This window comes from Microcebus murinus, chromosome 6 (assembly GCF_040939455.1).
Source record: "Microcebus murinus isolate Inina chromosome 6, M.murinus_Inina_mat1.0, whole genome shotgun sequence".
NCBI classification, from domain to species: domain Eukaryota; kingdom Metazoa; phylum Chordata; class Mammalia; order Primates; family Cheirogaleidae; genus Microcebus; species Microcebus murinus.
The window spans coordinates 68,042,698-68,067,474 of NC_134109.1; the positions used below are offsets into that span (position 1 = coordinate 68,042,698).

General features: G+C 38.3%; 1 protein-coding gene across 2 annotated transcripts in view; it reads left to right on the forward strand.

Moving 5' to 3' along the window:
• Positions 1-24,777, forward strand: part of STXBP6 (syntaxin binding protein 6) — a 242,792-nt gene that overhangs the window by 181,575 nt on the left and 36,440 nt on the right. For both annotated transcript variants that reach the window (XM_012752295.3, XM_076004143.1), the window contains 2 exons: positions 10,629-10,759; positions 11,718-11,883. In XM_012752295.3, coding sequence (XP_012607749.1) covers positions 10,629-10,759; positions 11,718-11,883 — 297 coding nt within the window. The remainder of the gene's footprint in view (positions 1-10,628; positions 10,760-11,717; positions 11,884-24,777) is intronic.

Below are 24,777 nucleotides of genomic sequence, written 5' to 3' on the forward strand. Positions count from 1 at the left end.
AACCTTATATGTGCAGCCAATTTGCTTTCTGTTCTGCATTAGTTTGTATTTCCTAAAATTTTATATAAATGGAAGCATACAATATGTACTCTTCTTTGGTCTGCCCTCTTTCACTCATCATAATTATTTTGAGATTCACCCATGTTGTAGTGTATATCAATAGTGCATTCCTTTTCATTGCTCAGTAGTATTGTATGTACAGACATACCACAGTTTATCCACTGTCCTGCTCATCAGTGTTTTGGTTATTTCCAGTTTGGGGATATTACAAATAAAGGTGCTCTGAATATTTGTATAGAAGCCAACACTTGGTATGGTCAGTCTTTTGAATTTAATTTTAATAGGTGTATAATGGTATGTTACTGTAGTTTAATTTACATTTCCCTAATGACTAATGATGTTGAGCATCTTTTCATGTGCTTATTTTCCATTCATATATTCTTTAGTGAAGTATTCGTTCAAAATATTTTGTTTATTTTTTAAGTTGGATTGTTTATTTTCTTTTATTCAGTTTTGAAGGTTTTTAAGTATATACTCTCAATGCAAGTCCTTTATAGGATAAATGATTTGCAAATATTTTCTCCCAGTTTGTGGCTTTTTTTTTTATTCTCTTAAAGAGAAGAATTTTTTGGTGAAGTCCTTATTAATATGTTTTTTCATGAATTATGCTTTTAGTGCCATACATAAGAAGTCTTTGCCTAACTCAAGGTCACAAAGATTTTCTTCTTTCTTTTCTTCTAAAAGTTTTGTAGTTTTAAGCCTTTACATTTAGATCTGTCATCCATTTCGAATTACTTTTTATGTGTAGTACAAAGTATGAACTGAAAGTTCCTTTTTTTTGCATGTAGATATCCAGTTGTTCCAGTCCCATTTGTTGAAAAGACTCTCCTTGCTCCATTGCCTTTGTGCTTTTGTTGAAATCTGTTTTCCCTGTATGTGCTGGTCTTTTCCTGGCCTCTCCGTTCTGTCCCACTGATCCACGTGCCTGTCTTGATACCAGTAGCACATTGTCCTGATTAGTTTAGTGTTTTAGTCTATTTGTGCTGCTATTACAAAACACCTGAGACTGAGTAATTTATAAACAACAGAAATATATTTCTCACAGTTCTGGAGGCTGGAAAACTCCAACATCAAGGCACTGGCAGGTTCAATATCAGGTGAGAGCCTGGTTGGTTCTTCCAAGATGGAGCCTTGTGGCTGCATTCTCTGGAGGTGAATGCTGAGATGCTGTCCTTACATGACAGAAGGGCAAAGAGGCCTAGCTAAGTTCTGCCCAGTCCTTTGATAAGGGCACTAAGCCTGTCCATGAGGTGGAATCATCATGGCCTAATTACTATATACACATCCACTGGTTCTGTTTCTCTGGAGAACCATGACTAATATAATAGCTAATAAGCCAACAAAGAAAACAGTTCTTTTTACAGAAGTATGCAAAAGAATGACATACTTAGGGATATATTTAATTGAAAAGGGTTGTTTTGTTTTTTGGGGGGTTTTTTTGAGACAGAGTCTGACTCTGTTGCCCAGGTTAGAATGCCGTGGCATCAGCCTAGCTCACAGCAACCTCCAACTCCTAGGCTCAAGCAATCCTCCTGCCTCAGCCTCCCAAGTAGCTGGGACTTCCTAAAGCTCCCACTTCTTGATACTGTTGCATTGAGGATTAAGTTTCAACATGAATTTCGTAGGATACACAAACATTCAAACCATAGCATTTAGTTTTATAACAAGTTGTAAAACCAGATACTGTAAGTCTTTCACCTTTGGGTTTGATTTTTCCAAAGTTGTTTTGCTCTCCTAGTCTTTTGAATTTCCATATGAATTTTCATAATAAATTTGTTGTGTTCTACAAAAAAAAAATACTACTGGAATTTTCATTGAGATAGTATTAAATCTATCGCTCAAACTGAGCAGAGTGGACATCCTAATAATATTGAGTCTTTACCCATACCCATTACCATGGTATGTCTCTCCATTTGAATCTGTAGATTAATTTGGGGTTTATTACTGTCTTAACAATATTAAGTCTCCCAATCCTTGAACATGAGATGTTTTTACATTTAAGTCTTCAGTCTCTTTCAACAATGTTTTGTAGTTTCCAGTGCACAAGTCTTAAACTAATTTGATTAGGCCAGGTGTGGTGGCTCACTTCTGTAATCCTAGCACTCTGGGAAGCCAAAGCGAGCGGATCACTCAAGGTCAAGAGTTTGAAACCAGCCTGAGCAAGAGCAAGACCCCGTCTACTAAAAATAGAAATTAACTGGCCAACTAAAAAAAAAAAAATATATATATATATATATATTAGCCAGGCATGATGGTGGCAGCTACTTGGGAGGCTGAGGCAGGAGGATTCCTTGAGCCCAGGAATTGGAGGTTGCTGTGAATTAGGCTAACACCACGGCACTCTATCTTGGGCAACAGAGTAAGACTCTGTCTCAAAAAAACAACAACAACAAACTTCTTTGATTAAGTATATCCCTAAGTATTTCATTGTTTCAGATACTTCTGTAAATAAAATTGTTTTCTTTTTTGGCTTATTAGCTATTATATTAGTCATGGTTCTCCAGAGAAACAGAACAAATGGATGTGTATATAGAGAAAGTAAGAGAAAAAGAGAATTTGTTTTAAGGAATTGGCTTATGTGACTATGACTTGCCAGTCCAAAATCTGCAGGGTAGGCTGGAGGCCCAAGAAAGAACCAGTGATACAGTACAAGTGTGAAGGCCAGCTGCTGGTAGAATCCCTTCTTGCTTGCAGAGGGATCAATCTGTTGTTGTATTCAGTCCTCACCTGATTGGATGAGGCTGACCCACGTTAAGGAGGGCAATCTGCTTTACCCAAGTCCATCAATCTGTAATAAATGTTAATCTCATCCAGAATCACCTTCATTAAAACATCCAGAACAATGTTTGACCAGCTATCTGAGCACCATGGGCCAGTCAAGTTGACATATCCATTACAGTTAGAGCTCTTTTTTTTATTATTTTAGTGGTTGCTTTAGAGTTTATAGTATACTTCTTTAACTTAACATAGTCTGTCTTCAAGTGATATTATACTACTTTATGTACAGCATGACAATATTCCAATAGTTTGCTTCCATATTCCCATCTCAAATTTTGCTATTATTGTAATACATTTTACTTTTTATATGGATAAATTCCATACTACATTGTCGTTTGGTAGGCAGGACTAGACTAGGTCATTACTCTATCTAAGGCTAATTATTCATTACTAATGAAGCAAGACCTTTCTGTATATTCTACCTAGTGCCACATGAATCTTGAAGCTTTCCAGTCTGGCTGATAGAAACAGACACTCTTCTCAGCCTTATGTGAGCATAGAGTACTGTATTCTCTATTCATTTTAAATAATTCTTTCTCTAACCTCACAAAGTTTCCTCACATATGTGTAGTGAGCAGCACTCAGCTGAACACTCCAGGCCAAATCTCTGCAGATCTCAGGAGTTCTCTGTGTAGTAGTTCTCTGCTCTCCAGTACTCTGTTCCTAGAATTTTAATCACCATTGTCTCCCTGGGCTCTCGACTCTATCTTTTCAACTCAGAGAGTCTGCCAGTCTCTCCCTTGGTTCTTCCGTGCTGCACCGCAGCCCAGAAACTCTTTCAAAGCAGTAAACTAGTCCAATCATAGGGCTCATTCCTTCCCATCTCTCAGGTATCACTGTCCTTCATTGCTTGGTATACAATACCTTGAAAACCATTGTTTCATATATTTTGTTCATTTTAGGTTACTTCAGGCAGGGGGGAATGGTCTTCTCACATTGAAGGGAATCCATACCCACATAACCATATAACATCCTTCCATGGGTCTTTTCGAGAAAATACATCTTGAAAGTTAATGCTCAGCAATGGGTATATGGTATCAGGGAAGCACAATAGTAGGTCCAACCTTCACCCAGTGGTGACCCAGTGCACCTCTTCCATCACTGGGGAGGATAAAGGAAGTAGATGCTGCAGAAATGCTTCCATCTCTTCTCATTGTAAAGGGCATGTGAACTCTAAGAATGCTTTTTATCAGCTCTTCTAGGTAAAATGTGTATTGAATTTCTACAAGCATGGTGTTTTCTTGAAGAGAATTTGCTGCTTGGCCTACACTTTGCAGTATATAATGGGTAATATTAAAGAAAAACAAAATATTTAAAGGAATCTCTTTTTTAAGTTTTTCTTTTCAGACTTTGAGCTTCTCATGTAGAAATATAATACATTTTTGAATCAGGTAGCTGTTTCTTTGATGCCTTTGTTTTTTGAAACTCTGTAAATCTCTCCTAAGAATAGATCAAAAATGATGTTTACATCTGTTTCCAGAATTGAGGAAGTAAGAACAGAATAAGACTTTATGACTGTGGTTAACCCCTTCTGTTATTTTCATGGTAGTAGGTGGTGTTCGATTTAATCTCTTTCAGAAACCATCACAGTTGTCACAACTCTGGGCATTTACCTTCTTGGCTTGGGCCTGTTGATTTGTTTGTTCCACAGTTTGCATGAATCAGACATATTATACCCTTTTTATATAAAATATAAAGCTGAAATAACTAATATTAACCAGGTTTTATAACTCATTGTGTGCTTCCCTTTTATCCTAAATAATTGATTTTTTCTGCAGATCTATGGGGAAAAGGCTAAGGAAGTCAAAAAATCAAACACAATGGGAACCTTGGGTTGCTGAATCTTAAGAGACTGGAATCATATCTTCAAGGAGGCCGAAATAAACAATTTCTTAAGAGAGATGCAGCTAAAATAAGGATTGCAGGAAAAGAGATTGCAGTAAGAGGTTTTAACCCCCAACTTCCTCTCGTTCTGGTCTCCTGATATTTCTATAACTTCTTGGTTATTACCATTTTCTATATTTCACTTGTAGTTCTCAGGATACCCCTCTTTTCTAGTAAGAAAATGATTGAATCTCTTAAAATTGCAGCTTGAGTTTTAAAACTGAACAGTTGAACCTGAAATAAGTTTTTGGTCGTTCATGATTTCTGGTGGATGCAAGAAAGGTTTTTCCCTTTGTTGAGGAGCCATTCATTTCTTCACCCACTCATTTATGCATGCCCACATCCATTAGCAGTGCATATCAAGTTATAATATAAAAGACATCATGGTTTTAGTCTGGCTAGGGCAGTAGGAAATGCAAGCCTTCTGGGGGCTCAGCTTTCTGATTTCAAGATTAAAATTTAATATTCCAAGACTACTTGTGATATACCTGAACCTCTCGTTTACTGGAAAAAGAGAACGCCCTTTCAAAATAAAAAACCATATATTTTTGTAGTTTATAAAAAGTAAAATTCTGAACAGGGTAAAGATTAAAATTAGAAGGGACTAAATTTTATAAGTACCAACTATGGGCCTGTGGCATTGAAGTTGTACATTCCAAAAGTAATCCTGCTTCCTTGTTGGTAGTTCGAAATATTAAAACCAGCTAGAACTTCCTGCAGAGTTGGTGTGGAACAGTCACTTACTCTCTTAATGTATAGCTGTTAACTGTTCCAGACAGGTTCTGTGCCTTTGTATTAAAAGCAGCCTTCCTGTAGAATGTTTGATACAAGATGATTTTTATTCTTCTCTTTCTACTGAAAGACTTACCCAGACTTATTTACAAAAGAAATACAAATGATTGCTCCCTTTGGAGAAATTTCCTAGAGTTTCCCTTATCTCCTTTACTCCTTCCTCCTCCTCCTCCAATATGGAGATAAGAATGTGTTGTAGGGGATACCTTTTTTAGTGATACCAAATAAGGAATCTTTTGTATCGAAAATGTCTTTCTTTATGATTATCCCTTCAGAAAATTGAGGAAGTCAGCTTCCTTGAAGCCCTATGCACCGATTCTACCGCCTCCTTCCCCTTTAGGGTTAGTGGAGCAGGGACTGCTGAAGAGCTTCCTTCATTCTCCCCCACTGGCTGGGTGCTCGTGACTGAAATGCCACCATTTTTCTTGTTTTTCCTTTGAACTAAACACACACAACCCATCTTCCTTAAAATATGCAGATTCAAGAATACCCTGTGAGGCCCATTTGGGTCTTATCAGGACTGGCCAAAGAGCCCCCAGTACCTGAGATGGGGGGAGGGGACAGAAGGAGAGAGAGAGGACCCCAGAGACAAACTTGACCATTTGATGAGTTGTTCTGGTTTTGGAACCTAGGGTTGTGTGGCCTGGGAAGTCTAAACACTTACCATGTCCCTAAATTATAACACATTGAGAAATAATGGGAGAAGTAATAGATCCATCCTGTGTGGAGAGCACCATGCTCCATTTCCCACTAACTGTAGCAGAGAGATGTTTCGCTGTTCTGAGAGCATTTGAGGTAACAATCTAGATATTTTTGCTTTTACGCTTTGTAAACATTCAGCCACCTTACCTGATAAGATAGCTGATGCAGCCACAGACCTAATATTTATTTCCCATGCATACTGTGAAATCTACCTAGAATTATCATACATTAGACTTTTGGAAGAGCAGTAAAGAAACTGGCTCCAAATAATCATTTCTCACCTTGGCTTGTCAGACTGTTCCCCTTCCATAGCAGTATCTAGAAGGCGCGCTCAGTCTTGCCTTTACTTCCTGAACCCACATTTCAGAGGATATCTTTTTTTTCCCCATTTGTCAGTCACCTCTCACACAGCCAAAGAGCATCCCTGATAAGATTCTATGAGAATGATGCCCTTTTTTGGGCCCCACATTGTTTCTCATTAATATTCTTGTTAAGGTCAAAATGTCTGGCCAGTAGACTCTAGTAGAGCAGAGAACAAGGTGCACCACAAAATGCTGGCCTTCCCTTAACCATGAGATAGTAGCAGGACTGCACATGATGAAATTTTAAGGTATCTTAAGCATGCAGGTATAGTAAATCATGCATTTTACCTGCCTACCCTCAAAGTCAAACTGTAGTGAGGATACAATTCATCCTCCTTTAGCACCTTTGCTTTTTCTTTCTTCTTTTTAGAGAAATAGCTATAGAAAGTTATAAGATTCAATTTAAGTTCAATGTGTATAAAAGTAAGCATACAAAAATACTGAAATATGATATAATAGGGAATGTAGAGGTGGTTAATAATCATTTTATTTATATGCTGATTGTTTCCTTTAAAATAGATAATTTGTATCTTGGGCAAAATTGATTTTTCCCTTTTGGAATTGTTGAGAGATGATGTTGTGAATAATGAGATTTTAGGTGAAAGAGTGTGGCTTTTTGAAAAACTTGATTTCTCAACCATTGGACCTTGAAATGGAAGATCAGCCTCTGAGTCATTGGCAGAGTATTTGCTCTTCTCACATTTTGCTTAACATGCAAGTAACTTGCATTTCTCTTTCTTTTCCTTGTCAGTCCTAGTTCCCTATTCCACCAATTCTACCTTCCTAACTTGTTGCAGAACCAGGTTTGATATGACTAGTTGCTACTTTGTTATTGGCTGGCTTATTGGTTTTAGATTAAATAGAATTTTCTGATTTGGCACAAACAAGACCAGTGGTCTCCACTTTTTGATTCTAGCCAGGTATCTGATTTTATTTTTTGTAAAATGTCTCATGGATGGGCCATTTTTAAAAGACCTCATTAGACCTTTAGTTCATGAAGTGGAGATGTTACTTGAGTAATGATGGTAATGATACTCTGGATATAATGGTTCATATCACTGCTTCTTAACCATAGCTGAGATGTAGTATGACATCTACATGAAAGCTAAAGAGAGGTGTGGAGCTAGGAAAACCACATTCCTTTTTCAGAGTTGATAGCAAAGTGACCTGGAGTTGGTTGCCCCAATGCTTCTGCCAGGCCTCTGATACCAGTGTGGGCAGCAGGGGCATAGGCCGAGTCTGGGTGGTCTGCAGTGTTAGCTAGGAGCGTCATGCCCATTCTGCCCCTTTTTAAAGGCCTCTGTATCTGTCTTTTCCTCGTGAGTATTGGAGGCATAACATAAATGCCCTGATTATCTAGTCCTTAAAGTAATTCAAAATAGTGAATTTGGGAGTCTGTAGTATGGGGGCGGGGGGGCTATTGGACATATAGTACTGTGATAGTACTGACCCAGGTAATTTGGTTGCATTTCCCAGGGGGTGGTATCAATTAGCTTTCCTTTGGAAGGAGAAAGTACATTATTGGTTTTTTAATAGACATCTGGAATTTTGAGTGACTGACTTATTTTTTATCAGCTATTGACCCCAAAAACATGGTTAAGTGGTTAAACTGTGCTTTCTTCAACTATAGTACTCAAAAAAATCTGGCAGTGGTATGTTTATGCAAGTGTTTTGATTTCAGAAGGGGAAAAGTCTTTATTTAACTGTATATAATGTGTATATAATAATGTAATTTTAAGGCATCTGCTTCAAAATAGAAACTAGGATGTTGGAGATAATAACAATAAACAAAAATTAAACCAAACCAGGCTCATTGCCCAGGAAAAACTAGCCAGACTCTAAGAACAGAGCAAGGAAAAAACTAATAGGGGAAAAAAGACAGAAATGGACAGCAACTGCCCCCATTAAAATGCCTGCTCTGCAGCATGGCCGCTGTTGAGGAATTCTGTGGGGACATCTGTCATTGTGGGTGGGGTTCCTGCCTGCCTCATTTCGATGACAAACTTCCAATGGAATTTGCCTTCCTAAACTGTGCCTTCTACACATGCCAATAATACACAGTTATCTTACATTGTGTTCGAGCCTTAAAAATGCTGTAAACTACTTGGAAACAAATGGACCAGAAATAAAAATAGGAGTTTATAACTTTAACTAAAGTTAGAAGGAAAACCTTCGTGTTTCCCAGGATACTTAACTGTCGTATGATTTACATAAACAGAGGAGGAAATCCTCTTTGTGTGTTTATGGGTGTGTGTCTAATACAGGAACCCATGTTTTCCTGTTATTTAAAAGCATTCTTTAATCTTTTAAGCACATTTTAGGACCTGCATATATTCCAGGTGTGCTGTTTTCTTTAACATTAAAATATAAGAGCAAAGTATGACTACCAGAGAAGCCTATTTGGTCTCCCATTTGTGTCATAGGAGGCACAAAAAAATAAATGAATCAAATTAAATAGAGTCCCGGGAAGACTGACAATATTGCCTCAATTCAGTTAGGGAAATGGTTATTCCTAATGGGACTTAACAGGCTTGGAACCTGTTAAAGAGAGGCCACTTGTGAATAGAAGACTATAAAATTTCCTCTGATCGTGGATATTAAGGGAATGATGACTTTTTAACCATGAAAGTAAATGTAATTGGTGTGAAATGTTCAGAAGCTTTTAGCCAAATATAACTGAAATAATTTGTAATAAACCAAACCATTATTTGATGTTAAAAATAATCTGTGCTAAGTTCTGGTTAGGAACAAAGGGAGAAGATAATACTGAGGTCATGAAGACAGTTTTCAGTGGCAGGAAAATAGGTTGTCACCAGATCTAAAGGCAGAGCAGCCACCTTTTATTGCCCTCTCGGGGTCTCTGCTTTTCTACTTTCGTGACCCCCGGATGCTGAAACTGCAATAGACCATGGGATACATGAACCACACATAGGGTCTTCTTACCACCACCTGTGACTGGAGCAGGTGCTTTCTGTCCTTCATCCCTCAAGAAATCTTTTTGCCTCTTGTTGAGCATGTGCATAGTTATTTGAAAATATGGAATCCACGGGGTCATTTGAGACAGAGAAAGAATATGCCATGGATGCATCGTCTTCAGCAAGTCAGTGAGTAGGATTGAATTCATTACAAACAGTGGTGATAGTGGTGATTTCCACTTTCCCTACTTCCTTTATAGCCTCATTTCTATTTAAACTTACTAATTCCTATAGCCAGAGCTCATGAGGAGCTTTTAAGGAAGCCCTTTTAAGACCCTTAATTACCTCCCCACCTTTGAGTCTCTAAGTCACGAAGTAATCAGATGCAAAACTAGTCAGCGTACCTCTCTCCTGGCCCTGAAGTGTGACATCAGTCTGAGAGATGATGCTGTCCCTCTTCAGCACAGAAGAAGCTGGGGGAAGAACTCACTGAGTCTGGGAGAAGAAATTGTCCTGGTCCTGCAAATGTGGTGACCGCAGGAATTTGTGTGGGAGATATGCCCAGAATGCCAGGTACAGTCATAATTAGATGCAAACTAGATACAAAGATACAAACTGGACAATTTATAGAGCCTCTTTTTTTAGTGAAGATATTACTTCTTATCACTGAAGACTGAGTTATTTACACTGTACTATAAAATTAGAAATATGCACTGCAGTTCTCTAGGGGAGCCAGTAACCTTCATTTCATTTAAAATTCAGCTTTCCTAATGAACCCTACCTGATGCCTGTCAGCCCTGCGAGCTTCTTTTCTAGCAAGCTGTAATTGTGCACTTGTAGCCTCCATTAAAGGTGCTTGATGTTATTCAGTTAAATTGTTTTTAGTTTGAATGGATGAAGACATAAATGGACCGGCCCTATAATTATAATTATATTGTAAATTGCTTGAGAGTGGAGATTATAACTTCTATTTTTTATGTGTTCACCCTTCACCAAAGGCACGCATTTTCATTCCTATTCTCTCCTCTCCCTCAATGTACATATGCGCACTAGGGGTCATGTAGGAACAACAGTGAATGAGAAAACAAACCACCAACCTGCAGAAGCACTAATCTGAGTGATCTCTTCTTGGCAGTGACAAACAAGAAACCCACACAGGCGTCCATCACAAAGGTCAAACAGTTTGAAGGCTCCACGTCTTTTGTTCGGAGATCACAGTGGATGCTCGAGCAGCTTCGCCAGGTTAATGGTATTGATCCTAATCGGGTGAGTGAATTGCTCAGTGCTGAGCAAAGGCATTGTCTTCACAAGATGACTCTGATTGACCTTGGTAGTGGTGGTGGTGATTTGAATCATCCTTAACAAGGCTATTTCTCTATTTCAGTTCCATGACTGAAAATTTCTGATGCCCGTTCCCTTCTTATGGGAAATTATAAATCTTTTCATAATGATTAATGAAGGAGCCTAAGGGGATGCATATTGAAGAAATGCTACCTCCAGTCATGTTTATCAACAAAGTACAAAGGGCAGAGTTCAGATAATCATATCCATGGTTATCAATATGAAAAAGACCATGTTCATCAAAGCTTCATTTATTTCCTAATGCCACAGTGATGAGGTTTATTTACCAAAAATCAAATAAATGAATGGTACTCTAAAAATTATGTATTAAGATTCCACTGGACTTAATAAGAGACACATTTTATGATATAGCTGTCTATTCAAAGTGCATGCCCTTCTCTCCCACTCCACACAAAACAGCAATAATGAAACATAATAAAGTATGAACTGTTATTATATACAGTATATATATTTAGGGAATACATAGTATATTCCCTAAAATAATAGAAGGGAATCTTCTCCTACCAAAGTGTAGGAGCAAGATTAATATAGGTCACCGCTGAGAACCTGAAGGAATTTTTTTCCATGTAATTGGGAAGACAATATGTGGTCTGAATTCTGGCGTCAGTCAATGTGTATTTAGATTATCTCAACCTCTGTGATACTAACTTCCTAGGGACATCTATAAATACTGTAAGATTTGGGGTTTGCTTGCTAAACAGAAAAATGTGGAGTTTCTATATTCTTGGATCTTATTAAAGATGAGCCTTATGATTGGGATCAGAGTCTTTGTTTTAGCCTTTATGAGTCTTTTGACAGGGGTAAGCAGGAAGCAGCAGTTGTTATAGATTAAGATCAGTAGTTATTTCACTATCTTTTCCAGGATTCTGCAGAGTTTGATTTGTTGTTTGAAAATGCTTTTGACCAGTGGGTAGCCAGCACAGCCTCAGAAAAATGCACCTTCTTCCAGATCCTCCACCACACCTGCCAGAGGTACCTCACGGACAGGAAGCCGGAGTTTATTAACTGCCAATCCAAAATTATGGGAGGTGAGTGGACATTTGTAGGACTTTAGTCATCCTGTTTCCCTAAGTTCACTTTTACATAAAAATTAGGTGTTCAGCAGCATAATTAAAGACAAAAACAAGAGAAGAATCAAAATGCTCAGAGCCAGACAGCATGAGAACCATTCTAAGGAGGTTGTTGTATGTTAAATCTAGACACTGTGCTATGTTTTCACTCTTATAGAGAAGCTGGTCTTTTTAGAAGAGTTACCAACTAGCTAAGATTATTCATACTATGGGAACAAACCAGTCCCTCTATTAGGAAAACCTTTTAGTTTAGTTTCTTTACTACCTTTTTTCTATAATTTCATTGCAGAACACAGTTTTCTGGGTTGCTTTTTCCTATTATTTCTCAAGATGTTTTACAAGTATTAATATAAAAATCCCAACAGATGCTATCTCTTTCTTTCAAGTAACACCTCATTTATTCCTTGAATGGCATGCAGAGCTGAGTTAGGATAAGTGCTATAAGCCAGTGTTAAGGGTGAGTGGCAGCGTTGGCAACATAATGAGAAACAGTTAGAGGGTGCTTAGCACATTTCTTTTAGGTGGCATTTCTTTATAAAAGAATTGAAACTGTGCTAAATTTATAAGAAAAGCCTTGCCAACTCTGTAAGTTGTGGAAGAGCGTTTGTGTCATTGGTCTTTTCACTGAACTGTTTTCTTGGTTTTGGGAGGGTTTTTTTTTATTTTTTCGAGACAGTATCTTGCTCTGTCTCCCTGGCTACAGTGCAGTGGTGTCATCTTAGCTTACTTCAACCTCAGACTCCTGGGCTCTTACAGTGTTCCTGCCTCAGCCTCCTGAGCAGCTGGGACTAGACATGCATACCACTGCACCCAGCTAATTTTTCTATTTTTTGATATAGTATCTCACTCTTGCTTAGGCTGGTCTTGAACTCCTGGCCTCAAGCAATCCTCCCATCTTGGCCTCCCTGAGTGCTAGGATTACAGGTGTTAGCCACCATGCCAGGTCTGTTCTCTTAATTTTGAAAGACTTTTTTTTAAATGCACCATCTTTGCCTTAATCAGATGTTAAGTGAAGATCACATTAAAAATTAAAAATTCTCCATGGGCTGTATAGATCTTTCATATAAACATGGGGGAAAATCCACTATTCTTTCTTAGCAACTAACACACACATTGTTATTTTGCTCTTAGTCTGCTAGTTGTTGTATGGAGAAGTCACTGTTCAGTTCTTCATTATTATCCACCAAAGTGTTGACATTCCTCTTAAATAGGAAGTTCCTTACATCATAAGATCCCCAAAAGGTCTTCCTTAGGCATTGATGCAGACTCCATCATTATAGCTTTTTTTCTATTTAATCCTAGAAAACTACAAGAGGTCATGAGTGGTGCATATTTTCTTCAAAGTGACCATATCCTGTGGTTCGAAAGTGAAAAATATTAGACATAGATGTTTAAAGGACAGGGAATTTCAAACACTGACCTATTTGGAAAATGTAATGAGGTACAGCTCTCTATCATGTCTATGCCCCCAGTGCTCTTCAGATGACTCCTGCTTTGAAAGTCCAGTCTTAACAGACTTGGCACAAGATCGAAAGCACACCAGGCTTAGGACCACAGATGGCCGCGGTTTTAGCAAATAGATAGTTGGCCAGGAAATCCCACATTTCCCTCATCCTTCGTTAGGTGGGGTCTGCTCTGCTAGCCTGGGATCAGGTTTGTTTCTTGATCCTGCTGTGAAACACTTTTTCTCATCCATGTCCATATGGTCAGTAGCTTGCATGCGTAGGCATGTAAGCGCAGAGTTTTCTCTAAAAATAATGTAACATTATGAATTTGAAATTTCCGTTGCTTTTGGAGAAAGACTCCCCTCAAACATTCTACTGCTTCATGGTCCATCCTGAGCAAAGTAGCCAGAAACAGACCCCATACCATGGGAACTACTGCACTTGCTCAGAATGGAAATGTGGATGGAAGCAAAATGGCCACAGGCTCACTGTCCTTGCAAGAGGAACAAGGTACCTCCTTCCTGCTAAGGCTGGGGATAGCTTTGCTCGCTCTGTTCTTCCTTCTCCCCTGAAGGACTGCACTAGGCAGGCCCTCTTCTCTGCTGCCTCTAAAGCTCTCATTTCTTCTCTCAGAACAGGTCCTCTCATTCATTCATTTGCTTACTCGCAGTTCATCATAAGTATCTCCTACATGCTAGTCACTGTGCTATGTCCTAGATATGGAAAATAATTCTATATTTGGTCCCTTAATAGACCCTAATTGCCACTACCCAAACCCCAGGCTGACAGACCCCCTAATGTGTTATTCGTTCACCTTCCTGAATATCCTCAAACCTTCCCACACAGTCTTACCCTGCTGCTTCTGTCAATCATTGATCCAGTCCTTTGGGTGTCATTCATTGCCTTATGAGCCCCAAATGATGCAGAGTTGAAATGAGAACCCATATACCCCATATGTTAAATCATTGGTATATGTATTGGATAAAGCTAAAGATTGGTTTCCTGTAGTAAGAAAAAACGAGACCGAGTGCCAGAGTTGGCTTTGCCTCTTGTGATTGTGGGTGTGTTTCTCACCCTCTCTAGACCTCAGTGTTCCCAGGTGAGCCATGTGGAGGTTAGACTAGATGATATCTAAAATCGCTTTCTGCTCTATCATTTTGAAGATCTATAATTCCTAAATTATAGTTTTATTGTGTAGGTTAATTGCTTCTTAACTGAAGAATCAAATAAAAGATTTAGTGCAGTTAAATATTGACAAGTCCTGGATTCCTAAGGAAGGCAAAAAACATTTGAATTAAACATGTTGTAATTTGTTGGCAGCACATATGTCCTTAATGAATGCAGCCTGTCTTGTTTAAACAGTTTCTTATCCTCTATAACAGTTGTGCCAACACACCCTGATAAATTAGCGTGCTGATTAGTCTTCCTTTCTGCCAGTTATCACAGTTGTAAGATTTAAAGATTGAGCGATTCTGGGGTCACTACCTTCTGATCTCTTTAACTTTTAGGTACCTTCTGAATCTTTAGCAGATGAAACCTGTTCCCAATTTCATAATATATTTTGGTCTCTCCTGATAGGATGTGTGGGCCAAAAGTCCTAGACACAGTTGTTTTTCCTGCTGTAAAATAAGATAGTTTTGTGATTTTAGAGAATTAATATTGGCATTGGTGTGCTGCCCTACACCAGGTTCTGTACATATGGTATCTAATTCAATTTTTATAGCAGCCTTTGGAAATACAATTTATTATCTCTGTTTTACAGAGAAGGAGACAGGATCAAAGAGATTATTAATAGCGTGCCAATGGTCATATAGCTAGTTAGTGGTAGAGATAAGATGCCAACACAGGCCCACTCCACTCTAAAAGCATCTTCCTTAGGGCCACTGAGTGGCACATTCTAGGAGACACTACTGATGTTGTCTTTGTTATGAATGGTGCCCCCTGGAGTTTTGCAATAATCGTTGGAACTATTTTGGCTAGCACATTCCTAGGTGTTAAAAAAGGGAGGGGAGAGATGACCAGCAATTATGGATAGTTTTAACTTTTTATAGTTTTGTTGCAGGTATATATTTAAGATAATAACTCTTAATCTATATTTTCATCCTAAGAACAATAAAATCATCAAGGACCTTTAAAATCATCTCGCTTTTTGTTATTTGTTTGTTTGTCCTTGTCCACTAGAACTTCAATAGATTAAATAGATGAAAGTATGGGGAAGATGCAACAGCCCAGGCCACCTGCAGGGTCTCTCAAGTACTCTGTGTCAACCTAAAATAACCAAAATGGTCAGAATCCAGTTTAAAGAGAGTTTATTCAAATGCAAGGGTTGAGGATGAGCCCACCCAGGGAGCACGTATTCTAAAGAATGGAAGTCAATGTTCCAAAGTGTGGAAATTTGGGATGGCTTATATATACAAAGCTTAGGAAATTTTAGCAAAATTTCAGCATCTCTTTGTGTAAGGCTTAATGCATAGTTACAATGATCTGATTAGTATAGATGGTCCTTTTGTCTTGGTAAAGGTATGTTTAACATTCCACACTATAGAAGTAATTGTCATGGGGGTCCTTGTTCAGAGTGCCTTCTGAACTGAGTTAGGTATAGGACAATAAAGGAGGCAGTTAATCTATATCAAAGATCAATTATTGGAAGGGGGAGGTCTGGTCTCTGGTCCTTCCTAGTCATTTACAGAATAAGAACAATGAGGAAGGAAGTTAAACTGTAATCTAAGCAGAATTGCAAAACATGCTCCTTGACTCAGATCACAGTCACATCTCTCGCAAGGCTTGAAGTGTTTTTGGAATTCCAGCAGCTCTTAAATTTTATTTATTTTCACATCTGTATCTGGCCCAATCCTGCTATTAGAAAAACTGAGGCCCAGCAATTTTGAATGACTTTCATCTGAGTCAGAGAACTGGAAACAAATCCACCTGACTTTCTCTGTTATCAGTTCAACATAGGTTTATCATTTAAATACCTGCAATTTCATGCAGTTCTACTCTTATATTACATTTATTGATTATATATATCCCATATGACCACATTTTTCTTTTTCTCTTAAGGAAAGTGAGTTACACAGAAATGAAATGGATTCTTGGGCATGTTTGAAAATCTTTCTCCAAAATGATATTTCCTTATCTCTAGAAGACAGGCAGGGAAGCTTTGATCTTCTGATGCTAGTTCGGGAAAGATCCAAGTAAAGCCTACAGGGGTACTTGAAGGTCCTCACAAACTGCAAGAGGGCAGGCGGCTCTGCTGAAGTGTGGAGGGGAGGAGTCCTTCTCATACTTTGGCAGCATCTCTGCGGAGTCTTCTCTTCTCCAGAAGTTTGGAGGATCAGTAAGCTAGGACAACATCTTCTAGCCTTGGTCATTGTTCACCTCTGCTCTACCTCTCTTTTAGTTCATTTAACATCAGTCGCCTTTCAGAAATAGAAAGCCATTGATTTCGTTGCTAGGTCCTTAAGCTACGTAACAGCTTACACAGATGGAAGGCAGAGGCGTGGAGCCAATTCTGGCTGCTGAAATGTGAGATGGCATCATGAATGATAGGGGACCGTGAAAGTGAAGTCTCTGGTTCAAATGGGTTGGATGTACTTCTGAGATAGTAGCTCTTGTTGTAATTAGAGATGATGTTATACTGTTATATGTGGTATGACATATTTTTGTACTTCAAAGATACCTCAAAGGAGTTAATCACATGTGTAGAAACTTAGACTCCAGAGGAGAGACTTGCTTTCAGCTAATTCATTCTGAAGAGACATGGTCTGCTCCAAATAGAGCATCAGTTTAGTTAAAGGGCATGTTATATTAGGTGGAGCTCCCAAGAGAGACTTTATTGTTTTATTTTACTTCATTATACTTAGTAAAATGTGAGGAAATCCCACATGCCTCCCACACTGCTATTTTATTTACACCTACCATTCCCACTGATCACTGTTAACCTAGAATTTATTTGCCAGCTACTGTGAACTATATAGAAAACTTTAGTGGTATTGACAACTTCTGTGTTAGAATCACAAAGTAGGTTCTTTGCAAACCTGTTTTCTTTTATAATAAGTAGTATAAATTATTTGCAGGGGGAAAAAATGACTTATTCTTCAAGGCAAGTATAAACTGAAGTATATCCTAGCCCTTTTCTTGAACTGTGAGCCCAGACACCCTGGCTAACTCATTCCATTATCTCTTATTCTTTCATCTGTTTTATAGGGTGATCCTTCAGTGGGCTCCGCCTACTGTTGTTTGAGGCCCTGTTATGCATGTTTCCTCATCGATCCCACAAGCATTTAATCAGCGCTGCCTCTGTGTCTGGTATAGGGGTGAGAAGATAAGCTCACAGTTAAGGTAGATTAATAAGAGAAAGATTTATTTACCATGCTCATAGGGAGAATCACAGAGTGATTACTCAATATCCCCATGAGATCCAGATATTTTTATACCTACTGTTTAGGGGAGGAGAAGGGAAGATGAGGAATATAGGTAATTCTGTTTCGGGGCAATAAATAAATGGTTGCTAGGGAGGATGAATGGATATTCGGGAGAATGAATGGATGGGGGAAACAGATTGACTTGTAAATTAACCTGAGAGACAGATATTGTGTTATCTGTCAGACATCATTTTAAAGATGTGGGCCAGATCTGGTTGCATTCTCAATTTTCTTGCCTACAATATAGTGAGATCACAGGGAAGGGAAAGGAAGTCAATGGTACTTTTCCAAGGCCCCGTTAATCTCTAAGGGCCTGAATTCAAAATACCAAGGAGTCATATTTTAGGACAAAATTTCCTGAGCTCCTTCAGAGGCACTGAGCTAACTGTGGAGATCCAACTACAGTGTAGACATCTTTGCCAACTTTACTTACCCTTGTGGGCAGACATCAGATGTAAACAGGTATAAAACATTGCCATGACAGCAAGGTGATGGCTGAGCTGCATTTTAAAATATGGTTAGCAGTTGCCAGACAGACAGACAAGGGCAGGATGAAATGAACTCTCTTTTATTGCATCAGTTAATCCAGACAGTTTTATTTCAATGTTAGCTCTGTTACAGAAAGTTCGGTACTTGTCCCTGAGGCAAAATGAATAATGAGGACAAGTGGTTTGAGGAAAAGGAAAGAGAAGTTCATCAATTTTCAGGCAAATGAGGAGGATGGCAGACTCTCATCTTAAGAACCATTGTCCCCCCCTTTAAGCAGAAATATAAGGTTTTTAAAGGGGTTTTCAGCTTCGGGCTATTACTGTTTATAGCTCTTGTGACCTCTGTCCAGATAATTCTACTGAGCCATATCTAGTGGTTTAAGATACTAGAAAACAAAGAACAAAAAACACTGTCCTTTCCCTTTGATTACTGGCCTCAGGCAGGAATCCAGATTTTAATTCCTCAAAAAGGGTGAAAGATTTTAAAGAGATAATACGTAAAACATTTTTCCCTTTTTCAGACCCTTACTTCTGTCCATAGTCCCCAATATCAATTTTGCCGTTCTATATCTACGGGAGGAAGAGTGACGTAGTCATTGAGCTACTTCCCACCAAATTGGGGTGATGTTTTAGTTGGAAGGTTTGTACTTATTTATGCCATTGCTCTTTCTGGTTTGTACAAAAATAAAGGATGTAACAGATTACCAGGTGAAGAGGGCATAAGGAACAACTACAACCATGAGGATTGACAAGGCCAAATGGAGGATACCTGATAAGAGAGATTTTACCCCACTTGGTATCTGAGACACCAGTAGGACTATGGGTCCTTACTGTCACCTTGTGCATAATGTCTCATACAGGGCTGGGTAAGAAAGAAACCTGGGCAAAAATAACAAACTCAGCAGTGAAAATCCTCATCGAGGAGTTGTCTCTCCATCTTCCTAGGGTCCCTCCCATTTCACCAGTTGATGATTGGGTCCTTATTCTTTCCAAGCTTTAAGCAACTCTCAGTCTCCTGGTTTAAAGGGATGGAGGGATGCTTTCAACTGAGGCGGGGACCTGAAAGAGGCAAACTCGTGTATAGTGGTTAGTATTTGATTTATTTGACATATTGCGTTACTCCACTTATAGTTATGTTACCGTACTTACCTCAGGGTGCTAGGAAGGGTTTCCCATAAACTATTTCTTAGGGGCTTAACTTAGGCCCACTTCTAGGGGCTCCCCTTATCTGGAGGAGGACAAGTGGCAATACCTTATCCCACTTTAGATGAGTTTCCTGCATCAATTTTGCTATAGTTTTCTTTAAAGTATGCTTCGTTTTCTCCATTTTTCCTGAAGACTGAGGTTTCCAGGATGCATGTAATTTCCATTCTAGATATAGGGCTTTACTTAGTTGCTGAGTTACCTCCAATATAAAAGAGGCTATTTTGAAGTGCCATATATTTTCATTATCATCAAAGAGTAATTGTTAAGCATTGCCTTTGTATGCACAGCCCTTCAGATGATACTATAAAGCCCAGACTTCTGAGCACTTATTAGAATTCCAGGGACACAGATGTCTCTGATGTCTCCTTCATACCAACTGGCCCTGGTTGGCCCTGCTGATTTGTATGCTAAAGGAAACCTGAATGCTTTCCCCTGGGGAGAAACAGAATCTCAGATTCAATCAAAATGTGACTTTGCATTGTACTTTTCTTCCAAACAGTGCAAGGTCAGCCCTCCATGAGGTGTGCACATATTTTACCTTGTGAGTACCCTAGGCGTAGACAAGTGTAAGGCAAGGTAACACATTATTGTTTTTTAAAAAAGCATACCTGTGCTTTCTAACCAAGTTCTTATTTTTAAAAATGTGATCAATATGGTCATTCTTAATACTGGTATATTAATATAGTGTTTTAAGTGAATCTGTAACATTTGCCATAATTTTTACATTTTTTCCTTCTGTTTTAACATTTCCTGTAAATGAATAAAGGCTCTGTGGGGTGTGAAGCTCACACTTCTACACATGCTCTGACCAGGGGCACATTAAAATGAGTTGCTTGTTTCTGAAGAATAAAGCCCTGTGTAATTTTGTCCCCACTGCTCAAACTTCTGTATCCTTGGAGGATGTGTGCACAGACACTCATAGTAGAGACTGTAATTCACAGACAAAGTTAAGTTGTGTTAAAAGCACCATGTTGCTGCTTGATGCCCCCATGTAGACACAGCGGTATGGAGGAGACCAGGCTTCTTAGCTGATTCACTGCTACGACAGAGCAGTGAAACGTTTCTTACAGTTTTAAATCAAGACGAATCCATGACATAGTTCCTCTAGTGACTATTTTTGTTGCCCTTGGAAAAAGTAACAAGATAACAAACTTCATTTATCTCCCACCATAGTACAAATGAGGATGATGATTCATGGGGAATTTGCCCAAGATCCCACAGCTATTAAGAGCCAGAACTGGTGTTTCACTCAAGATCTGCCACTTATTCCTCATCTGTTAATTGGAGACTCTGCCTTCCAAGTTCCCTTAATAAGCACAAGTCATCTTTTCCTTATATTGATACAGTTAAGCGGAAGAGGGGATGACCCCCAATTTAACAAGATCTTTGTGAGGGCTGAATTAAAAATTATGTGTGAAAGTTCTCTGTAAATGGCTGTTAATTACATTAATCATGTGCACACACAGACTTATCACCCACCCTTTCATCACTCCATCCTCCTCACTGCAGCCAAAACATCTTCTCCTAGACAGCATGATATTTCATTGAAGACCTGCCTTATAGACACTGCAGGGGCCAAGGGAAAACTTGCCCTTTGCCCTCTGAAGTTTTGCTGGAAATCACTGATAAGAAGCAGATTGATAGGAGAAAAAAAAGTACACATTTATTAACGTGTACATGGGAGTCTTTAGAATGAAGATCTAAAAATACAGAGGAAATTGTCCATGTTCATGCTTATGCTCAACAAAGTGTGAACAGTCACGTGGAAATACAAGCACACGAGAAGGGTATAAGCTAATGCCAATAGACCGAGTGGGGAAGCTCTGCAGAGCCCATCTAGATTCTTCTTGGCCTCTCTGAGCAGCAGTCCTACCTTCTGAGTATATGGCAGGACCTTCTCTAGAATGGGGTCTTATGACCTACAGTCAAACAAGGTAGGCCAGATAATTTCTTTATGGCCAGGTTTTACATGGAAAGAAAGGAAGGAGGGGGTGGAGTTAGAGTAATATTTTTAGTTTTTATGGCTGGCTTTGGAGAAAAGAAATTCTGGTTTCTAGGACCCACCTTGGGGAAGAAGGATTCTAATTTCTGTGGCTAGCCTCAAGGGAGAATGGGTCTGAGAGACAGAAGGGCCAGAGAAGGTTGGAGGAAAACTTTTGCTGCTGTGCCCTTTATCTTGAGGTATTGTTTTCTGAGTTCCAAGAAAACCTTTTGGAGAGAGAAAGGAATAAAGAATTGAAGCAAAAAAAAATGCATCAATAAAAATAATAGTACATATATTATACAATTAGAAAAGTATACAATTAGAAAAGCCCAGTTGGGAGATTTGGGGGCTTTTGTTATTGGGATCCACCCTACCCAGCGCATCAAACACAAGTGTGTTTACGGTCCTGTGTGACGCACCAACATAACCATCTGATGTCCACTGAACACTATTAGGAGCATGACATTCTGGCAGAAGTTATATTAATAAAATGTTTCTAGATATGAATCTTTTATGTATTTTTTAAATTTAGGGTGACATTACTAGTCATTATGTTTGGTAAGTACGTACTTTCTCATATTTTCTGATTCAGCCGTTCAACCTCATCTTGTTCCCAGGAGGTGAATAAAAGGTAGATGCTTTTATATTAAGCGAGAGAATTGAAGTAACTAAAATTGAAGGACTACTTTCTTAGGTTCCATCCAATTCGGTGCATGATATAAATGACTAGAAACTAAACAAAAATTGGGTCACAGATGCAATTTTTTCTTTTTCATTGCTCTTTGGCTGTAAGCTACCCAGAAATGCATGCTGTGAAACAACTGTGGGTTATGGTGTGTCATCCTGAGCCAGGAGTGACTTTGTGCATTAAATGCTTTGGGGTCATATCTCCTCATCAAAATCTTGTACCAAACGAACACACTATAAGGGGACTTCCAAGGTATCATTTGCTGGCTTGACAAGGATTGTGGACATATTTTGTCCACAAAGTATCTATCCCATGGTTAAATAATCCTCAACAGATGAGAGCTATTCCTACTTTCAGAGTCAACCAGAAGACATAAATATATAACTTGATCTGGAGACAGGAGCACAAACTGGACTCACTTATCCCTCCCCTTGATGGCATCACTCATTAGCTCTGTAACTTTGAGCTGCTTAGATACTACTCAGCCTCTCTATGCTCTTTTTTTCAGGGTAACACATACCTTGAAAGGGTGACATGAGGATTAAAGTAAATTTTAAAATATTAGGCAAAATGGGATTTTTTTAAATACTAGTACATGCCTAAATATTCTATTTTAATGCAAATTGTAATGTGCATATTTATAATATTACATGATTTCTTCCAACATATTTATCAAAAGCCTTTTCTTATGAAAGAACCAAGAAAACATTCTTGAGCTGTCCTAATCCATGTTGGCCATAAGGATTGAAAAAATAATAGTATTTCTTTGTTCCAAGTGAGAATGAGCTGAGCTATGTCACAGATATTTCAAATATCTGGGATGCTGAGTTGTTTGCCATGGTTTATGGAATGCTGAATGTGTTGCATTTTGTGTTCGACATTTATAGAGTGCATGTGTTACTGCTGACTTACCAAAACAACGATGTTTAAAATATATCGAGTGACACTGTGCCAGAGATCAGGGCACATAATTCAGATCTTCTGGTAGGAAAGAAAAAACCTAAAGCACATTTTCTGAACTTTACAAGAGAATGGAAATATTCTTTTTTAAACAACGTGTCCTCAGCCTAGACTATTTTCTTGAGTCCAGTTTTCTTTCAACTGCCAAAACTAGAGATACATGAATCAGAAGTAAAACCATTTAATATTGTTAGACACATGAAGTGGTAGTTTTGAAACAGACATAAAAAACATTCTGCATGATGCCCATGGTTTTAGATTTACAGGGAAAATTGTTAAAAGAATCTGAGAGGCACAGTTTGCCAACCAATTTTTTAATGAAGGAAAGTTAAAAAAAACAAAAAACTATATTCAGTATCGCCATAATTTCACTTAAAAAAAGTTTAATAATAAAAAGGACATAATCTTTGGAAATAAAGTGACTGCTTCTTAAGTTGAAAAGATTTACCTTTATGAAAAATTTAATTCACTGTCCTTATTTGTATTATGTCACAGCGGCCAATAAAAATTCCACCAACAGCTGGCATTTAAAAGCTGTTGCTCTGTTGTAACATAGAAACATCAAGACCTAAAGCTTACATGGAATTTTAGAGAAGTTGTAAATTCTCAAGAACAATAACTGGTTCTAAAAGTGGTCCTTTGGGAAATTCATCCCCACCTCTGGGGAGACCACTCAGAGTACCCAATTTGTGGACAGCAGATCAGAATATAATCCTCAAGGTTGAAGGCTATATAGTTCTGTTTCTTACCCAGGATAGGGGTAAGGAAGTTGGTACCTGAGAAACTACATAGGAATATAAGATTTCTAAAACCTTTAATGAAAGAGTGAATCAAATGGCTTTTTAAAAAGAAATTTTCACATTATATCCTAAACTTGTAAAACTTTCAACCTTTTTTCTGATCATTAAAATAAGGTTAAATCACTAGATTTAGCATAGGTAGTTGTTTGAAATTTGGACATTGATGTAAATCTGAAGGTGGGGACTTCATATTTATAAGAGCAAATGTTCCTTACCTTTCTGCCTGCAATATGCCCACCTAAGATTGGGTTTGTTGCAAGAAACAAGGGCATTAAGGTTGCCAGATTTGGCAAATTAAAAATACAGGACATAATGCATGGAACATACTTATACTAAAAAATGATCCATTATTTACCTGAAATTCAAATTTTATTGGATGTTCTTTTTATCTGGCAACCACTCTCCCAGTTTATAGGCAACCAAAACAAACATGGAAAACAAAGTAAGTTTATTGCTATGTAGACAAACTTTGTGATGGCCAAACAATGACAAGGACTTTATGAGAATGTGGAATGGAGATCTCAATGGCATAATGGATTAGTCATTCAAAGATACAAACAAACATATAAAAACATGAGAGGCTGCTAAAGAGGGGATGTTCAAAGAACTTAGAGGATCAGTGCCTTATTGTGGCAATTCTATAATACATAGACTAATGTAAAAATGCAAATTGTAAGTAGTAAGATAAGAATTCCACTAAAGCACTTTTATAACTGAACATCAGATTCCTGGTTAATTTCATGCAGAAAAGATAGTTCAATCTTGAGTCGGCATGTCTCTGGCTTGGCTTTGAGGAGTCAGTTTATTGTCAAGAACAATGAAAAGCGCTTGAGACAGACTCTTGGGTGCACCCAGCC